General features: G+C 39.9%; 1 protein-coding gene across 1 annotated transcript; it reads right to left on the bottom strand.

Annotated features, from left to right (window-relative positions):
- Positions 1–2,540: 2,540 nt before the first annotated feature.
- Positions 2,541–21,201, bottom strand: LOC306858871 (uncharacterized protein). Its single transcript, XM_079399643.1, has 3 exons — positions 21,173–21,201; positions 20,093–20,232; positions 2,541–4,835 (listed from the first exon to the last, which is right to left on the bottom strand). The coding sequence occupies exons 2-3, from the start codon at positions 20,175–20,177 to the stop codon at positions 2,926–2,928; spliced, it is 1,995 nt and encodes a 664-aa protein (XP_079255769.1). The 5' UTR covers positions 20,178–20,232; positions 21,173–21,201; the 3' UTR covers positions 2,541–2,925.
- Between the last annotated feature and the right edge of the window lie 60 nt (positions 21,202–21,261).

Consider the following 21,261-nt stretch of genomic DNA (forward strand, 5'->3'; position numbering starts at 1 on the left):
TGTCACACTTTAATGTTTCAGATCATCAAACAAATGTAAATATTAATCAAAGATAACACAAGTAAACACAATATGCAGTTTTTGAATTAACCTAATAACTGGTTGGGCCACCCTTAGCAGCAGCAACTGCAATCATGCGTTGGCGATAACTTGCAATGAGTCTGTTACAGCACTGTGGAGGAATTTTGGCCCACTCATCTTGGCAGAATTGTTGTAATTCAGCCACATTGGAGGGTTTTCCAGGTCATGCCACAGCATCTCAATAGGATTCAGGTCAGGAATTTGACTAGGCCACTCCAAAGTCTTCATTTTGTTTTTCTTCAGCCATTCAGAGGTGGATTTGCTGGTGTGTTTTGGATCATTGTCCTGCTGCAGAGCCAAAGTTCGCTTCAGCTTGAGGTCACGAACAGATGGCCGGACATTGGGTCTCATTCACTAATAAGTGCGTAAATGTTTCGTATTTATACGCACATTTGAACTTCTCACGAAAACTTTCCGCCTAATTCACAACACGTGCGTACGCACATGAGCTTGTTCTTAAACTCGTTCTTCTGTTAGTGAATCTGGAGTCTTCTAAAAGAGCGCCCGCATGCACGAGGTTAGTGATTAGCATAATACACGCCCAAACCAGCTCTATATAAGGGCTTTCCGCAAAGCGGCACTAGTCTAGGAAAGACAATTATGGCATCGAAACAAAAGACAAAGAAAAATAACTTTAACGATAACGGTGGAAGCCAGAAAAAATGTGTTATTTAAAAGCAACTGAACAGCCATTCGTCACTCTCAGCAAACATATCTGTGCGCCAGAGCACCTCCATCGGGGGGCATATTCGTGAAGAGCGTGCAATCTGTGATCGCGTGCAGTTGCTGACGCTCGCTAAAGCGTTCAATTGCTTTCTTATGTGCGCTGTTTTATCGGTACTTTCGCTTTCAAAATTGATCGCGTTCAGCAAGGAGGGGAGAGGGTGGAAAGTGGGGAGGCACAGTAACTCGTTTGGGGGGCCACGGCCCACAAGTGCCCCCCTTGGCGCCGGCCCTGCTGTGCGCTCTCTAAAGACGCGCTCTCTCCTTAGAGCACGCGCCGCAATGTCTTCAAGCAGTACCAAGTGTGCCATGCCTCCAAACACAAGGTGAGAAACAATAATCACCGTTTATATAAGGATAGATCAGGCGATTTGTTGTTTGGACTTTTAATTTTATATATATATATATATATATATATATATTTATATAATTGGACCTCTAATTATACTTTATTATCAATTTTAACGTCTAGTTACTTTTCACCCACCCTGTACATAACATATCTAATTATATGTGGGGTTCTTTATACATGCTTATAAGGCCCTGGGCGTACATGATTATTGCGTACGTGTGGTATAAGTTGTTCTTGAATTTTTTTGTACATTTAGAATAAATTTTAGTACAAAAGTTTTTGATGAATCATGATTTATTCGTGAAAACGCCCGTACGCACATTTCACACAAAAATTTGTGCGTACGCATGTTTAGTGAATGAGACCCATTATGATTTATTCGTGAAAACGCCCGTACGCACATTTCACGCAAAAATTTGTGCGTACGCATGTTTAGTGAATGAGACCCATTGTCCTTCAGGATTTTTTGGTAGACAGCTGAATTTATGGTGCCATTTATCACAGCAAGTCTTCCAGGTCCTGAAGCAGCAAAACAGCCCCAGACCATCACACTACCACCACCATATTTTACTGTTGGTATGGTGTTCTTTTTCTGTTACTTTTACGCCAGATGTAATGGGACACACACCTTCCAAAAAGTTCAACTTTTGTCTCGTCAGTTCAGAGGATTTTCCCAAAAGTCTTGGGGATCATCAAGATGTTTTCTGGCAAAACTGAGACGAGCCTTTCTGTTCTTTTTGCTCAGCAGCGGTTTTCATCTTGGAACTCTGCCATGCAGGCCATTTTTGCCCAGTCTCTTTCTTATGGTGGAGTCATGAACTCCACCATAAGACAACTGACCTTAACTGAGGCCTGCAGTTCTTTAGATGTTGTTGTGGGGTCTTTTGTGACCTCTTGGATGAATCGTCGCTGCGTTCTTGGGGTAATTTTGGTTGGCCAGCCACTCCTGGGAAGGTTCACCACTGTTCCATGTTTTCTCCATTTGTGGATAATGGCTCTCACTGTGGTTTGCTGGAGTCCCAAAGCTTTAGAAATGGCTTTATAACCTTTTCCAGACTGATAGATCTCAATTACTTACTTTCTTCTCATTTTGTGTCCTTAGTGTTAATCAAACAACAAAAGAAAATCACTCACTGCTTTTGACTGAATAAATTATATATGCTTACCTGTATATTTATGCTATTATTGTCAAACGCCACTTTATGTCTTGATTTAAGAATGTTTAGATATTTGTAATGGAAAACAAGACAAAAATACAAAGAAAATCATTATTTGCAGTGTTTCTCAAGTCCTGAATAATATAGATAACTAGCTAACAGATGTGCCCCAACAGCCATATGCCGACCTGTGCATGCAGTGCAATGTTAATTCTCTCATTCATTTTATGTCCTTTTATTTATAATCTTTCGTTCACATTGTAGAATTTAACAGCAAGACATTTTTATAATTCTGAGATATTAAACTCAATCAAATAAATGAGGGAGTCCTCTATACAATCACAATTAGAGGGTATCTACTGCAACCACTTGGTATTTTAAACAATAGCAAATAAAATAAAGATCAGGTGTGGCCACATGATTTAATAAACGGTCTCAAGGCAAAGTAATCAAGTAAAGGACGCAAATGAAAGACATGGCAAAATGCATGAAGCATCACCTATTCAGACATTTATCTAATACTTGACATATTTGAAATGTCATGTGAACAGCCTCACAAATATATATATATATTTGAGCCAAAAAAATATCAGTTGGCCACATTCAGCTGTGTTATGAACGTAGCCTTAATTTCACACAGATACGTCTTTTCTGGTGCCATTTTAAATTGCCAAGCCATTTAAAACCCTTTCCACACAAGGAACACTGATAGCGTTTCACATCTGCATGACTTTTCAAGTGTATCTGTAAGTGTGATGGTGAAAGAAATTTTTTATTACACTGATTACAATTAAACTGCCTTTCTCCAGAGTGAATGCGCTGGTGATTTTTAAAATTGCTCCGTTTTGTAAACGTCTTGTTACATGCAGAACACTGTAATTTATTTCCAGAATGAGTTTGCGAATGACGTTTTAGGTCTCTTTGACTTGCAAAACTCCTCTCTCCAGCATGAACTCTCATGTGAGACTTCAGGTTTCCTTTAAACATGAAACACTTTCCACAGTGATGGCATGTGAACGGCTTCTCTCCAGTGTGAATTTTCACGTGACTCTTAAAGCTCACATTATGTCTGAAACTTTTACCACACTGATGGCACACGAAAGGTTTCTCTCCGGTGTGAATTCTCATGTGAGTCTTGAGGCTCACATTATGACTGAAACTTTTTCCACACTGATGGCACATGAAAGGTTTCTCTCCAGTGTGAATTCTCATGTGAGTCTTTAGGTTTCCTTTGTGTGTGAAACTCTTTCCACAGTGATGGCACATCAATGCGTTTTCTCCAGCGTGAATTATGACATGCCTCTTAAGGTGTCTCTTGTCTGTGAAACTCTTTCCACACTGATGACACACAAAACAGATCTCTCTTGAGTGAATCCTCATGTGGTAATTAAGGCTTTCTTTACGTGTGAAAGATTTTCCACACTCGACGCATATAAATGGCTTCTCTCCAGTGTGACTTCTCATGTGAGTCTTTAGATTTCCATTGTGTGAGAAGCTTTTATCACACAGTTTGCAGGTATAAGGGCTTTCTCCAGTGTGACTCCTCATGTGGGAATCAAGCGTTGCTTTATATGTAAAACACCTTCCACATTGAGGGCATGTGTAAGGCTTCTCTCCGGTGTGAATTCTCATGTGAGCCTTAACGGATTTTTTGAATTGGAAAATCCTTTCACACAGATGACATTTGAAAGGCTTCTCTCCAGAGTGAATTATTTGATGGCTGTTTAGACGCTCTAGATCTGTAAAACTCATTCCACAGTGTTGACATATAAAACAGTTCTCTCTTGAATGAATCTTCATGTGGCAAGTAAGGGTTACTTTACATCTGAAACTCTTTCCACACTGATCACATGTGAACGGCTTCTCTCCGGTGTGAATTCTCATGTGAGTGTTGAGGCTTATATTATGTCTGAAACTCTGTCCACACTGATGGCACGTGAACGGCTTCTCTCCAGTGTGAATTCTCATGTGAGTGTTGAGGCTTATATTATGTCTGAAACTCTTTCCACACTGATGGCACGTGAAAGGCTTTTCTCCAGTGTGAATTTTCATGTGATACCTGATGTTTAGCTCTGCTTTAAAGCTTTTTCCACACAGCTTGCAGGTGTAGGGCTTCTCTCCGGTATGGATTCTCATGTGCCTTTTCAGGGTTCCTTTTTGAGCGAAACTTCTTCCACATTCTTGGCAGGCGAAAGGCTTCTCACCAGTGTGAATTTTCACATGCCTTTTAAGGCTTCCTTTTTCAGTAAAACTTTTTCCACACTGCTGGCAGGTGAAAGGGCTCTCGCCACTGTGAATTCTCATGTGGACTTTAAGGTTTTCGTGCTGACTGAAACTCTTTCCACACTGAAAGCAGTTGAAATAACTAGTTCCTGATATTGGAGTTATGTTTCGTGAGGAAGTCTTTTCAGTCTTTGTGGAACTAAAAGATTTTTCTCCAGCTATGAAATCATGCTTCTCATTCTGATATTTCTCTTCCACTTCATTTAGTACTTCACTCTCCTTCTTTAGTGACATCAGGTCTAAGGAGAAAAGAGAAAAATACAAGTTATCCCGAGTTTACAGACCCACAGCAAAAGACATCAAAACATGTAGACATTTATGGTGCCGTATGTAATTTTTTGACTGTACTAAAGCATAAAATACCATAATATGTTTGCAGATATTTAGGAAACATGCTAAGTTCATATATTCGTTTCTCCGAAAAACAATGCTACTGCCAGATGTTCTACTTTACACTGCCAATTTACCCAATTGTGTGCCCGGTGTTGTCAGAAAACAGTTTATTACAGCCATGGAAGCCAGCAAATGAACTGGGTCAGAGATGACAGATTCTCCCAACCTAAAAAGCCTTGCCATTTATCCAAAAGCTCTATGACCGGAGACATATTAAAACACAGATAAATTAACTCATCAACTTATAGTGTCTCACCGGTGTCTTAACTACACGCAATGCGACGCGACAAAAGGTATATTTTCCATGTTAATCTGAGTTTTTTTTTCTTAACTAGCTTTGACAGTTACACGCACAATTTTGAATTTAGAAACGGTTTATTTTCACGACGTCGTGGCTGAAACAACATACAAACTCTTACAGAAAATAATCTCAGGTGATTATGTGCTTTATTCAGTTAAAGTCACCCTATAGTGAAAATCAAGTTTATGTTGTTTTTAATATGCTTTTAGACAAACCATGTGCCAATCAACACCATTGCTGAGTATTTTCTCCTTAAAACTGTAGTTTCTCAAAGGCTGACCCAGAAATGCGGTTTGAAACAGAATTCAACAACCAATCACGTCAAGGGATAGATTCCTATCATTAGCATGCAAAATATACCAATACCAGCACAAAACCAAAAATAAATTAGAGCAAAAAAAAACAATGAAGCAATGGTTTAATGTGAATTCAAGTAAGTAACTTTAACGGCTAATTTGCATATTCATAGATCCGCATATAGTAAATGAGGAAAGAGTGTAGGAGTTACATTAAAGCTATTTTAAGGCATGAGAAATCACAAATTCTCACATACAGTCAGGTCCATAAATATTGGGACATCGACACAATTCTAACATTTTTGGCTCTATACACCACCACAATGGATTTCAAATGAAACGAACAAGATGCTTTAACTGCAGACTGTCAGCTTTAATTTGAGGGTATTTACATCCAAATCAGGTGAACGGTGTAGGAATTACAACAGTTTGCATATGTGCCTCCCACTTGTTAAGGGACCAAAAGTAATGGGACAGAATAATAATCATAAATCAAACTTTCACTTTTTAATACTTGGTTGCAAATCATTTGCAGTCAATTACAGCCTGAAGTCTGGAACGCATAGACATCACCAGACGCTGGGTTTCATCCCTGGTGATGCTCTGCCAGGCCGTCTTCAGTTCCTGCTTTTTCTTGGGGCATTTTCCCTTCAGTTTTGTCTTCAGCAAGTGAAATGCATGCTCAATCGGATTCAGGTCAGGTGATTGACTTGGCCATTACATAACAGTCCACTTCTTTCCCTTCAAAATCTCTTTGGTTGCTTTTGTAGTATGCTTCGGGTCATTGTCCATCTGCACTGTGAAGTGCCGTCCAGTGAGTTCTGAAGCATTTGGCTGAATATGAGCAGATAATATTGCCCGAAACACTTCAGAATTCATCCTGCTGCTTTTGTCAGCAGTCACATCATCAATAAATACAAGAGAACCAGTTCCACTGGCAGCCATACATGCCCACGCCATGACACTACCACCATCATGCTTCACTGATGAAGTGGTATGCTTAGGATCACGAGCAGTTCCTTTCCTTCTCCATACTCTTCTCTTCCCATCACTCTGGTACAAGTTGATCTTGGTCTCATCTGTCCATAGGATGTTGTTCCAGAACTGTGAAGGCTTTTTTAGATGTCGTTTGGCAAACTCTAATCTGGCCTTCCTGTTTTTGAGGCTCACCAATGGTTTACATTTTGTGGTGAACCCTCTGTATTCACTCTGGTGAAGTCTTGATTGTTGACTTTGACACACATACACCTACCTCCTGGAGAGTGTTCTTGATCTGGCCAACTGTTGTGAAGGGTGTTTTCTTCACCAGGGAAAGAATTCTTCGGTCATCCACCACAGTTGTTCTCCGTGGTCTTCCGGGTCTTTTGGTGTTGCTGAGCTCACCGGTGCGTTCCTTCTTTTTAAGAATGTTCCAAACAGTTGTTTTGGCCACGCCTAATGTTTTTGCTATCTCTCTGATGGGTTTGTTTTGTTTTTTCAGCCTAATGATGACTTGCTTCACTGATAGTGACAGCTCTTTGGATCATCTTGACAGTTGACAGCAACAGATTCCAAATGCAAATAGCACACTTGAAATGAACTCTGGACCTTTTATCTGCTCATTGTAATTGGGATAATGAGGGAATAACACACACCTGGCCATGGAACAGCTGAGAAGCCAATTGTCCCATAACTTTTGGTCCCTTAACAAGTGGGAGGCACATATGCAAACTGTTGTAATTCCTACACCGTTCACCTGATTTGGATGTAAATACCCTCAAATTAAAGCTGACAGTCTGCAGTTAAAGCACATCTTGTTCGTTTCATTTGAAATCCATTGTGGTGGTGTATAGAGCCAAAAATATTAGAATTGTGTCGATGTCCCAATATTTATGGACCTGACGTATAATGCATATCGTCGCTGTCGGGCGGAAACCTCCTATGTCCAAATTTGGTCAATTTCATATTTTTTCATAAATCGATGCTATTGGTCAGTCCCCACGTGGGTCTGTTATTTTTACAAATTATTAACCAATCTAAAGTGTTGAAAATAGCTTGAGAGCAAACCTCCTAACTCCATTGGACACTTCCACTATCTGAGAAGTCTCGTAACTCCACCTCTTCTTCACTCTGCGGGAGCTTCGCGGCATTACGTCTCCTGATTGAAAGTCTCAACGAATCATCATCGAGCAGCACGTCCTCTGAGGTAAATGTCCTCAAAACACTGGTTATTCATGATTTAGTTATATGAATTATATAATAACATTTATATATTATATATAACAGTTTTATCTCGATCTTGTAGTAATGGTAGTGCTAAGGTGTAATGTATTGTTTCTGAGGATGCTAGATTTTTCTTTCTGCTAATTTAGGTCTAAAGTTAGCTATCTTGTTGATTGAAATCTTCCATGGTTTTGTTTCTGAAGAGAATAATGAATTTAAAGCACAAAAATTGCCTGCCGTTGACTTAGTTAGCCACTATGCATTGATTTTGTCGTCATGTTTGCTGAGATTTGAACTTGATTTTCATGGGGCTTAAAAAAAAAAAAATCTCGACCTCCGCTAGTTCTGGCACTCTTGAGGATCGGAAATTAGCGCAACACAATCCACTGCAATGCGGACTAAACACTGTACATTGCAGATAAGACATGATTGTAGCTTACAATGTCAAGGCATGCTGTCATGTTCAACAAATAGCTGCCTTTACCGTCATCACTTTAAGCAAGCTAGCTGGCTTCTTGCCTCGTTACTTAAACATGCCGTATAACTTAGGGAAACGATCATTTGACCTTTATTCATTTTATTTTTTGCAGCAACCATGTCTGTGTCCTTAAAAGAACTCTGTCAGATGGTCAATGTGCCATATGATCAGGCAAGGGCCCTAATAGAGAGTGAGAGCTCTGATGGAGAGAGTGTAGAGAGAGAGGAAGCAACAGTGGTGGAGGATACAGTGGTGGAGGCTGGTAGAGTGAATTTCTGAGACATAATCATGATTTCACGTGCCAAAATTTATGAGATTTATGCAGATGGATTTCACAACAATAGACATTTGTTAAATAAAAAATATTCACACTAATTGTACCATGTGTTTGAAAAGATTTCTCTGGTGGTCTGGAAGGAGAGGAGGCCTCGCTGCTGGCTCCAGAGCAGGTGCAGTTTGACACGGGTAGGTTAGATGCTTTTCTACAATTTCTCATTAAATTGGATAAGGTCCTTCAACGCTAACACTTTATAATAACGTTTAGTTATAAGTCACATATAGGTTACTAGTTAATGATGAACTAATCATTTACAAAACATGACTATACATTCATAAATTATTTATTAGTGGTATGCTAACATTTTGTGAATGTTTTGTAAACTCAGTTATAAGTTAGTTTTAAATTATTAGTTAATACGTTCACAAATTATTAATAAGTGGTATGCTATACTGTATATCTGTATATATCAGTGATGAATAGTTTACACTTTAGATTAGGGGATGCAGAAAGCTTTGTAAATTATTTGTATACAAGTAAAATGTAAGAAAGGTTCACATCACTAGATCCCACACAGAACACAAGTCTGTGCTGATGAGTGAAACGATTTATCATAACCCACTGCAATCCCCAGACTGTAAGTAATTTATAAACGTTCATCCACTTGAAAAAAATTAATTACTCTTCTTAAAAATACTGCTCTAGCATACCTGCATGTTTGTCCTTTTAAATGAATTTTAACTGAATTAACAAACATTTATAAAATGGTAACATACCACTAATTAATAATTTATGAACCTATAGTCATGTTTTGTAAATTATTATTTCATCATTAACTAATAACTTATAACTGAATGTTATTATAAAGTGTTACCCCTTCAACTATAGCTCTCACTGTTGACAGTTTATAAAGATGTAACTCATTCATGCACGTTTGGTTTGTGTGTGTATTTTGAAGTTTTCCATGGTGGAAGCGATGAGGACCTGGATGCAGAGAATTCGGGCTCAGATGCTGAGGAAGGCGCACCTCCAAGGAAAAGACTGAGAACTGAAAACACCTGGAAGAAAGTCATCAACAAGAAAAAAAGAATGGTTGGGAAGTCATATGTTGGAAAACAGAAGCAGAAGGAAACAATGAGGGAGCCACGGGCTATGGGGCCTAGATGTTCATCAGCAGCATGTGCCAAGTCAGCTAAACATCACTGCAGTGCAATCGGCGAGCCCGAAAGGAATAAAATTTTCCAATGACTTTTGGCAACATATGACCTGGGAGGAGAAGAGGGTGTATGTGCGTGGTCTAATTGATGTGGTCCCCGTGCAAAGGAGAAGGGGGGCTGAAAATTCCCGTAGATCAAATTCCCTGTTGTTTTTTTTACGGGTCAGCGGGCAGAGAAGACGCGTCTGCAAAGGTATGTTTTTGTCTACCCTAGGAATAGGCGAGTGGTCTGCCCTTAACTGGGCAAAAGAGGGACACACGCAAGCAGACACTGAGGGACAAACACACAGCAACGCACGTCGTTCAGTGGCAGGCCATGAATTTATTCGTAGCTTTTTGCAGGACCTCCCAAAGGTGCCCTCACACTACTGCAGATCCACAACATCCAAACAGTATCTGGAACCTGTGTTTCAGTCGATGGCTGATCTGTATGCAGTGTATTGTCACGCTGCAGCAGAGAAGACTGTAATACCTTTGTCAAGGCAAGTGTTCACAGATGAGTTCAAGCGTCTCAACCTAGGCCTTTACCACCCAAAAAAAGGACCAGTGCAACATCTGTTGTGCTTTCAAGACTGGCAAATTACCTGATGACGAGTGGCAGCACCACCTCCTTCAAAAAGAAGAAGCCCGAGCCGAAAAGTTGTCCGACAAAAGCAAGGCCAGCAACAACATCATGGTCATATGTATGGACTTACAAGCCCTCCTTTTGTGCCCAAAGCTAAAAGCCTCTGCCTTGTATTACAAAACAAAGCTTGCAGTTCACAATTTTACCGTGTACAACATGCTGACACACAGTGCCACATGTTATGTCTGGCATGAAGGTGAGGGATCCCTGTCTGCCAGTGAGTTTGCTTCATGCATTGTCGACTACCTGTCTGCACACACTGAGCCTGACACATTTATTCTGTGGAGTGACGGCTGCGGGTATCAGAACCGGAATGCAGTTCTAAGCAATGCACTTCTTCTGTTCTCCATGACGAAAAACAAAGTCGTCATTCAGAAGTACCTTGAGAAAGGGCATACGCAGATGGAATGCGACTCCGTTCACAGCGTCATCGAGAGACGTCTGAGGGACCAGGATGTGTATCTCCCAGCGGAGTATGTTAACCTGATGAAGAGGGCCCGTGTGAAGCCTCATCCATATGAAGTCAAGTACATCGACCACACCTTTTTCCTGGACTTCACCAAGCTGAGGCTCTGCAAGTCTCTGCGCCCTGGAGTAAGGCCTGGTGACCCAACTGTTCATGATATCAGAGCCATCAGGTAATTACCAATGCAAATCTTATGTCTTACCAATATACTGTAGACATAACATTATGATGTTGCATATTGTTTTATAAAATCTTACAGTGATTATGTTGTTGTGTAATATTTTGTGCTATTAGGTACAACAACAATGGAACGATGGATTTCAAAATCAACCACTCTGATGACTGGCATCCACATCCGAGTCACCAACTCCGAAACTCCACCTCAGACAGCCACACAGTCACCCCACTCCATTCAGACCTGACCGCCTGAAGATCAAAGAGCTGAAATTCAGACACCTCCAAGACCTGAAGGAAGTCATCCCGAAGGACTTTCACAGCTTTTACAACAATTTGCTTCACTAGCTTAATATAGGATACACTATTAACACAGTCAATATGATGGCAATGTAACAACACACACAGAGCCTCACAGATACATGCACACAGACAAGGGCTCACACTACTCACAAACACAAATACACTCAGAAATGGGCTTAATAAAGCAAGCCTTAACTATGATTTTATCTGTTAAACTATGATCAGTTATTGATGTATTTTAAATATCTACTTATTACTAGGCTTATTATACATGTGCATTGAAGTTTTAAAATGTATCTAATATAATACTTGAATTGAATTAAATGTTTTGAATACCACCATTAAATGATTGTTTTTATGATTATTTTACTGACTTTAAGTTCAGCTGTTCTAGACTATGCCTCTCTTGGCACTGTGCATGTAAAATACCTCAAGTAGCAAGGTTTTCATTTATGGGAGAAAAAGGGCTGTCTAATGGCGCCAAGTAAGCCTATCTTTGGATAACTGTCTGTTTTTTAGACAATAATGAGTGAAAATAGTTAGGTTAGATGCATTTGAATAGGCCTGTTTTGTTAAAAATCGATAGCTGTAATGCTTCGGTGCAGAAGGAAGCCCGTGAACCACGAAGGTAAGTTTGCGAGCAGGTTAGACAGTTTAGTCAGCTCATCGGTTTTTGTATTGCATCACTTATAAGCTCTTAAACATTTCAAATAGGGTTTAGGAAGATGTATGTAACTACAGTCGTTAGCTTTGGTTAGCTCTTAAAGCCTTTTTTCTCTTGTCAAAAGGTTCAACGCGACCGCCGACTTTGTTTGCGTGCAGATTAATTTCCGCCTATTAGACAGCCTAGTCAGTTTATCATTTTATTTTGGTATTGCATCACTCAGCTCTAACGTTTAAAATAGAGTTTAGGAAGATGTATGTAACCACAATCATTAACTCTGATTAGCTCTTAAAGCCTTTTCTCTTGTCAAAAGGCTCAACGCGACCGCAGACTTTGATGAACACTGCTGGCAGCAGCGATGTCTGTGTCCGTCCCATTCTTATCAATGACAGCGTAACCTCGTATCTCCCTGCTCCCAAGTCATAAATCTTGTATCTCCAATTAAACATGATTTTGGGGAAATGTTGTGTTAATGTTGGTACACAGCAGTATATGATAGCAATATAAGGTATAATACCAACTTTAACGATACAATGTTTAATAACTCAAAAAATATGCAGTTTTTTTTATTTCCTGAAAAATAATGGTTTTGGAGATGCGAGGATTCCGCCCAACAGCGACGATATAATGCAGAGGTCTTCAACCTCACTCCTGGGGATCAGCTCTGCAGGACAGTCTCCAACAGCAGAGTTGAAGATGTATGATGTAGTGTGCTGCCTTCTTGAGCAATGGTTTTCAATCCTGGACCTTGTATCTCACAGTTGAGTTCACAGAGCTCTATCCCATTGAGCTGATGTTCTGAATCAGGTGTGCTAAATAAGGAAGACATACAAAATGTGCAGAGTGCTAGGTCTCCCGGCCCAGAATTGAAAACTAATGATCTAGAGCATCAAAAAATCTGCCAGTGGTTTAGTTTTGGTTGATAATTTTTAAATTAGCAATGCTTTTAAACAGTGGGCAAGCAGTTTTTTTCACATAATATATTACTTATCTTACAGCGATTCATTCATTCATTTGTACCTTCATTTCATAGACTTAAACTGGCAAATTGTTTGTTGCACAACATTGTGCAATATGTTTTTTAATAAAATACAGAAAAGAAAATGTGGCTTTTTTTTTTTTTTCAGATTAAAGGGGTCATATGATGATTTTTTTAAAGATCATTATTTTGTGTATTTGGTGTAACAGAATATTTTGACATGCTTTAATGTTCAAAAAACACACTATTTTTCAAATACTGTACATTATTGTAGGTCCTCTATGCCCCACCTCTCTCAAACGTTTTGTTTTCTACAAAGTCCCTCCTTCCAACAAGCGCAGTCTGCTCTGATTGGCCAACTGGCACACTGCATTGTGATTGGCCGAACACCACAAGCACTCATCGGAAATGTAACGCCCCTTTCCATAATCGCGAGCTTCAGCTTTCAAAATAAAAGTAAAAACAGTTAATAATATCTTTAGTTTTACCATCGGTTCAAGACCGAAAGGGGAACAGCGTGACACACAGTGATGAAGCTCGTATTTGCACACAAGCCGCGATTAAGACAGCTGACTCCATTGTGATGTGACCCTCTCTCTCTATCCCCCTCTCTCACACACGACGCGCAACTCCGCATTTGAACAGTCAATAGCAAATACTTAAACTAATAACAAAACATACTTGCAGTCGCTGATTCAGAAGCGCCAGATTGTCATAGCAAAGTCAGAATTACCTCCTCTCCTAGGTTCACGAAACAATAGTCCATAAAATGCGGTGTGATGCGGTGACATCTGGGTTGTGCTTTTCTGTTGCAAGTAATCTTAATGATTCCTAAATGCATCTACTTTCGGAAGGCCAAATAAAGTGCTTTTGCTTTCGCATAGAAATGCACAGTGTCTCCCTGTCATGGCTGCATCAACAATACTGCGGTTACTGAAACCACGCCTTCTTTCTTTGCGTGAACATTTGGGCAGCATTATGCAAATATTTCCACATCGTGACGTAGAGATGTGGGGGCGTGACAGAGTTTTAAGACTTTAGTCTTTGCAACTTCAGGGATAAATATATGTAATAAAAAAAAAGGACATATAATCAGCGAGGAACTCAGCTCAACAATACACCATGAGAAAACATGCTCATATATGTAAATTAATTATGCTTAGTCTTTTTTTTTTATATAGTTCTGCAGCTGTTACCTGGATGAGATTAATTTAAAAAAAATTTTTTTTTCATTTGCTTAAATTAGGACTACATTAAATCTAAATTTAGCTTTTTTTTACTTTTTAAAATGTCAAATTGTATATGACATATGCTTATTATGTATATATTTATGATTAATATAAATTAAATTCCCTTTGTAACTGGATCCTGGACTTTCTAACTGGAAGACCTCAGTCAGTCCGTGTCGGCAACAACACCTCGAGCACTACAAAACTGAGCACAGGTGCCCCACAAGGCTGTGTGCTTAGCCCGCTGCTCTTCACACTGCTGACCCACGACTGCACTGCCAAGTTTGCTGATGACACAACAGTGGTAGGTCTCATCAGCAACAACGATGAAACGCACTACAGAGAGGAAGTGGCACAGCTGGCTGAATGGTGTGGCACAAACAATCTGTCCCTCAATGTGGAGAAGACAAAGGAGGTTGTGATGGACTTCAGGAGAAACTCCGTTGACCACCCCCCACTGACCATCGACAGCTCGACTGTGGAGAGAGTCAGCAGCACTAAATTCCTGGGGGTGCACATCACAGAGGATCTCACCTGGACCACCAACACCATGTCACTCTCCAAAAAGGCACAACAGCGCCTACACTTTCTCCACCAGCTGAAAAGAGCAAGTCTCCCTCCACCCATCCTCACCACATTCTACAGAGGCACCATTGAGAGTGTGCTGACCAGCTGCATCACTGTCTGGTTCGGGAACTGTAGTGCTGCTGACCGCAAGACCCTCCAGCAGACAGTGAACACAGCTGCAAAGATCATCGGTGCCCCTCTCCCCTCCATCCTGGACATTTTCCTTACACGATGCTCCAGCAAAACCAACAGCATCGTGAAGGACTCCACCCATCCCTCCCACAGTCTCTTCCAGCTCCTACCATCAGGAAGACGGTATCGGAGCATCAGAGCCCGCTCCGCCAGACTGCTCAACAGCTTTTTCCCCCAGGCTGTGAGAGCCCTGAACTCAAATCACCCCGCCCCCCTCTGAAACCCCATGCAAACCCCTACCTCCTGATACATGGACCACCCCCCACCCCAAACCTTACCACACCAAAGAAAAACTGTATGGAACTTTTATTTTTGTGCAATTCGTGCCACTCACCTGTGTGTAGCACACAGGTGAGTGGGCCTGTACAAACCACCTGTAGTAACACACTCTCCTCTATGTGCACTATGGACACTTTACACTATGGACACTTTACACTATGTGCACTATGGACACTTTATACACACTGCTGCGTGTGCACAATCCCACAAAAGACTCAGCAATATATGTATGTTTACATGCTCATGCACTACAAATCATCCTGCACTGTTCCCCAACCAGCTGCTGACTCAAATGTCTCTCTTTGCACATGTACAGTATTTGTGAAGCATTCGTATAGTTTGTATTTTTTTATCTTCTATTTTTTAGTTTGTATAGGGTAATATTTATGTGAAGCATTCATATAGTTTGTATTTTTTATCCTTTATTCTTTTAGTTTGATAAATACATATACATATATATATATATATAATATACTTATAGTTAAATCTGTCAGTAGGTTAGTTGTGTATAGGTTTATAGTGTTTTTTACTTCATTGTTGTAATGTCTGTATTTATGTAGCACCGTGGTCCTGCGAGACACGACATTTCGTTCCACTGTATGTCCCCACATGTAGCAGAATGACAATAAAGCTCAACTTGACTTGACTTGATAAATTAATAGGATATAACATTAATTATAATCTATTAATTCTTCTGTCTAATAATGTCTAAAAATATAATAATTATGTCTATCAAGCTCTAACACACTATCCAAATTTTAATAAAACAATAGAGTTATGCCTTTAGAAGCACAGATGTGTCTGTCACTTTAAAGGTATGTTTCACCCAAAAATTGAAATTCTGTCATAATTTAGCCCGGTTGTTCAAAACCTGCAAGTTCTTTCTTCTGTTGAACACAAAAGAATATACTTTGAAGAATGTGGGTAACTAAACACCTGCTGGTCCTCAGTAACTTCAAAAAATACTATCAGAGTCATTGGGGACCAGAAACTGTTTGGTTACCCACATACTTCAAAGTATGTTCTTTTATGTTCAACAAAAGAAAGGAATTATTACAGGTTTGGAACAGCTTGTGGGAGTGTAAACGATGACAATTTTCATTTTTGGGTGAACTATCCAGTCAGACAGTCCACCGCAAATGCTTCTCTGCAAACTGCGTTCATCATTAGTTACAGGACGACGCATTGATAACTTTCCCGTTCAGCTCTACATCTTGAGAGTCTTGTGTTCAAAGGGCGGACGTGAGCTCCTCGATGTTTTAAACCGCGCAGGTTTAGTGCATGCTGCGCTCCGGTACGCATCCTGGAGACTCCATCATCGCCATGGAAACAAAAGCCCTATTCGGACAGGATTAGTTTTACAGGGGTAGATGGGGTAATGTAATTTTACCACAGGACATCTGTAATATTAATGGCCAGTTCGCACAGGATTAGAAATCTCAGTAAAACTATCAGAAGTGGGAGGGGTAACTCAATTTACGCTCCGCCGTGACGTGCATTTTATGTTACTTCCTGTATGTAAGTGCTCTTTATCGTTCTGTAACAGTAAACATGCTTGAGGTGGTTTAGACGAGACGAGTGATCCACTGAGTGATTGACAGGAGGCGTGACTATGTAGAACTGCTGTGTGTGATATGAACTCACTGTCAGAGAGAGAGGAAGTGTCACATAGCTGGTATTGTTTTACTAATCCTGTATCGTTTTATGTTGAAAAGAATTGAGGTTTGCCACTGACTTGTCCCTCTGCCTAGAACGCAACTGAAAGCTTCTTCAAGCGCATCCATACCGCAGGAAATGACAGAATATTTACGTAGATTTTTACAGCTGGTCTATTCGTACAGGATTAGTATTACCTGAGGTAATTTCTCCAGACCTTTTTACTGAAGGTAAAAGTCGCCGTAATCTCTACTGACGTTGTCTGTAATGATTACTGAGATGGCGCATTCGGACGGGACTAAAATAACTGAGAAGCTCTGGTAATAATTACTTTACCCCACCTCTCCATGTAAAACTAATCCCATCCGAATAGGGCTAAAGACGCCAAGATGAGCTTCTCTAACTTCTTATGAAATTGATTTCATTATAATTTCTATTAGCATTATAAACGGTGCAAAATACTTTGCAAAATATTTGTTGATTCAGCTTGTTTATTGATTTGATATGGGACGCATCATTTTACCTTTAAATATGGGAGAATTACGTATTTTAAGGGACGGGTGGCAACCCTAGTTATAATCGGTTATGGTCTATTACTGAACCGATACCGAATCTTCCTTGTCTGCATCGCGATGCACCATAGAAACGATTCATTTCCACACCCCTATTTAGGGTTAGAATAAGTTGACACATATTTGCAAATTGACTTCTAGTCAGTAGAAAGTCTGTTGGGAGACAGACAATAAAGAGTTAGATAATAAGCAGACACTCAACTGACACTCCAATGTGAGTTGGTTGACATGAAGGGACAACATCACTTATGGTCAACAGAATGTTCAAAAGAGATCATCAAAAAAGTGTTACCATGTTCTGATCCTCTGAATTTTGAGGTACTAAATATTGTTAGCTTCTATGTCCTTTTTTGACCTACGAACCTGCCACGACTAATGGATAGAGAGTTGGACTTGTAACCTGAAGGTCGTGGGTTCGAGTCTCAGGTCCGGCAGGGATTGTATAACCAACACTCTCTCCACCCTCAATACCACGACTGAGGTGAGACCCTTGAGCAAGGCCCCAACTGCTCCCCGGGTGACGCAGCATTGGCTGCCCACTGCTCCAGGTGCATGTTCACTACTGTGTGTACACTTGGATGGGTTAAATGCAGAGCACAAATTCCGAGTATGGGTCACCCACCACTTCCCCCTTTCCCTTTATGCTTTTTATTCAATTCATGGAGATTTTGTAAATCGAATTGTAATATATTCTACAGGTGCAAAAGGTCATTGCTAAAGAGGCTGGCTGTTCACAGAGCTCTGTGTCCAAGCACATTAATAGAGGGGCGAAGGGAAGGACAAGATGTGGTAGAAAAAAGTGTACAAGCAATAGGGATAACCGCACCCTGGAGAGGATTGTGAAACAAACTCCATTAAAAAATGTGGGGGAGATTCACAAAGAGTGGACTGCAGCTGGAGTCAGTGCTTCAAGAACCACCACGCACAGACGTATGCAAGATATGGGTTTCAGCTGTCGCATTCCTTGTGTCAAGCCACTCTTGAACAAGAGACAGCATCAGAAGCGTCTTGACTGGGCTGCTGCTGAGTGGTCCAAAGTTATGTTCTCTGATGAAAGTAAATTTTGCATTTCCTTTGGAAATCAAGGTCCCAGAGTCTGGAGGAAGAGAGGAGAGGCACATAATCCACGTTGCTTGAGGTCCAGTGTAAAGTTTCCACAGTCATTGATGGTTTGGGGTGCCATGTCATCTGCTGGTGTTGGTCCATTGTGTTTTCTGAGGTCCAAGGTCAACGCAGCCATCTACCAGGAAGTTTTAGAGCACTACATGCTTCCTGCTGCTGACCAACTTTATGGAGATGCAGATTTCATTTTCCAACAGGACTTGGCACCTGCACACACTGCCAAAGCTACCAGTACCTGGATTAAGGACCATGGTATCCCTGTTCTTGATTGGCCAGCAAACTCGCCTGACCTTTGGGGTATTGTGAAGAGGAAGATGCAATACGCCAGACCCAACAATTCAGAAGAGCTGAAGGCCACTATCAGAGCAACATGGGCTCTCATAACACCTGAGCAGTGCCACAGACTGATCGACTCCATGCCACGTCGCATTGCTGCAGTAATCCAGGCCAAAGGAGCCCCAACTAAATATTGAGTGCTGTACATGCTCATACTTTTCAGTTGGCCAACATTTCTAAAAATCATTTTTTTTTGCATTGGTCTTAATTGATATTCTAATTTTACTTTTATTCTAATGATACTGAATTTTGGCCTTTCATTAGTTCATCATCAATATTAAAGGAAATAAACATTTGAAATATATCAGTCTGTGTGTAATGAATGAATCTAATATAGAAGTTTCACTTTAAAAATGACGGGCCTTCTAAAATGACGGGCCTTCTCTGATGACATCAGCTTGGGCATGAGCATGACAACCACGCCCCTCCAACTGTCAGTGTTCATTTCTGAATGAAACGCCTACTTTACAACATCCAATCAATTCGCAGTAGAAAAAACAAGCCATGCCCTCTATTTTCCTCATTCAATATTCTGTTTCTCTCGGAAGTATGTCACAGTACGGAAGTAAAAACGGTCACAAACTTCCGGTTCACGTGGACTTTAAGATTGACTAGTCCCAACTCAGAAACTCAGGGCTTAAAGAAAATTCTAAATTTCCCACACATAATTATGATTTTGTGATTGGCACATGCAGCGCTGTTGCGTTTTGGGCATCCTGGGTTCGAGATCCGGCTCATGGACCTTTCCCGATCCCACCCACACACCCCGCTTCGCTTCCTGTCCTCTCTACACTGTCCTATCAAATTAAAGGCAAAAACGCCCCAAAATTTTGTGGGGGTTTAATTTGTAAATACAATCTTTCTTACATGGTTTGAACATACCATCATCTTACGTTGTTTACACCAGTTTGATACAGTAAGCACTTTTGAGGATGCAAAGAAAACAAAAAAGCATATTAGACAACAAATATAAAATTGTTCACTCACAGTTTAATTTTTTTTCCCCATATTGAAAGCATTTAGTATTTGATTGGTCATGTGATCTCAACATGTCTGTCCACCACTCCACATAAAATTTAATCACTTTAATTTGGCCACTCAAAGTATAATTCATTTCTATTGAGGTCAACATTTTAATAAGTAGTTCAGTTTTGAGAATGGAAACCAACCTATTTGTTCCTCAGTATCTTCTTGTTTCACACTGAATGCTTCTTCAATCCGAATGTCTTCACTCTCCTCTTTAATTAACGCCATCTTTATAGTAGTGTGTGTATCACGTGGATCTCGGTTGCTTCACCAGGGGGTTTTCCTGTGTGTTTGAATACATTGTCATGTTTAATATGAGAATAATAAACAGAAAGAAAAATAAATCCATATTTTGGTACATCTCAATTAGCTCCGTAGTTCAATAATCAATGCACTGCAAGACAGTCAGAGTAGTTAATAATAAAAAGGTAAACAAAATCATTCTGGCAAGCTATTAACTCAATAGAACAGAAAATGTCTGCTTCACCCTTTAATATTTGAATTAGGGTTTAGAATTCACGATAAAAGGAGCAAAATGAGACCATTTTTTTCTTTTATCATGGTTTTGCAGGCCTTAAAAAGGTATTAATGCACCCTTCAACAATTTAAGACATTAAAAGGTCTTAAACCACAGCAGAAAGACTTAAATTCACAGTCATGGCATTAGATGTTGCATGCACTGCATACATGACTTTTTCCTCTGTATTTTTGTTTTCCAATATGAACATGTAAACATCCTAATCAGGATATGATAAAGTTAATAAATGCATTCATGCTTAAAACAAGAAAGGGGTACAAAAACCTGAGCAGATATGCGTTCTTGTTTTAATCAAACTAATTCATTTTCTTAAGTTTCACAGAAAACAAGACTTATTTAGTCATTTTGCTTATGTCAATTTATATAAATTAATGAAATAATAATAGAGATCGTTTGAGAATTGTATTTTCAATACATGCATTTAATTGTTTGAAGTCATTGACAAGCAAAAATGCATTTTCCCTTCAATCTATTCATGTTTTTAGTTGAGTTTAATAACTAAGTAAGCAGTTTAAGGAATAAAATCTGAAAAAAGGGTCTTTTAAAAAGACTTGCAAAACTTACTCGTGTGTGTACACAGACTAAATGTTAATTAATGTTACATATAACAACTATACAAACCAAAACTATAATTGTGTCTGAAAGCTATCGATTTAAACACCTTTAAATGCTTAAAAACACAAACCTTTCTTCATCCGAGTCACAGATGCAGCAACGCGACGCGGCTTTATGATGTCATATCGCCAGACCAAAATAAAAGTCCCGTTCACATGC

This window comes from Barbus barbus (genome assembly GCF_936440315.1).
Source record: "Barbus barbus genome assembly, chromosome: 39".
Classification (NCBI taxonomy): domain Eukaryota; kingdom Metazoa; phylum Chordata; class Actinopteri; order Cypriniformes; family Cyprinidae; genus Barbus; species Barbus barbus.

Coding starts and splice junctions, on each gene's coding strand:
- LOC306858871 (XM_079399643.1), bottom strand. CDS start 20,177: ATGGCGTTAATTAAAGAGGAGAGTGAAGACATTCGGATTGAAGAAGCA. Junction 4,836..20,092: donor AGATACTGAGGAACAAATAG/GTTGGTTTCCAT, acceptor TTTTCTCCTTAG/ACCTGATGTCACTAAAGAAG.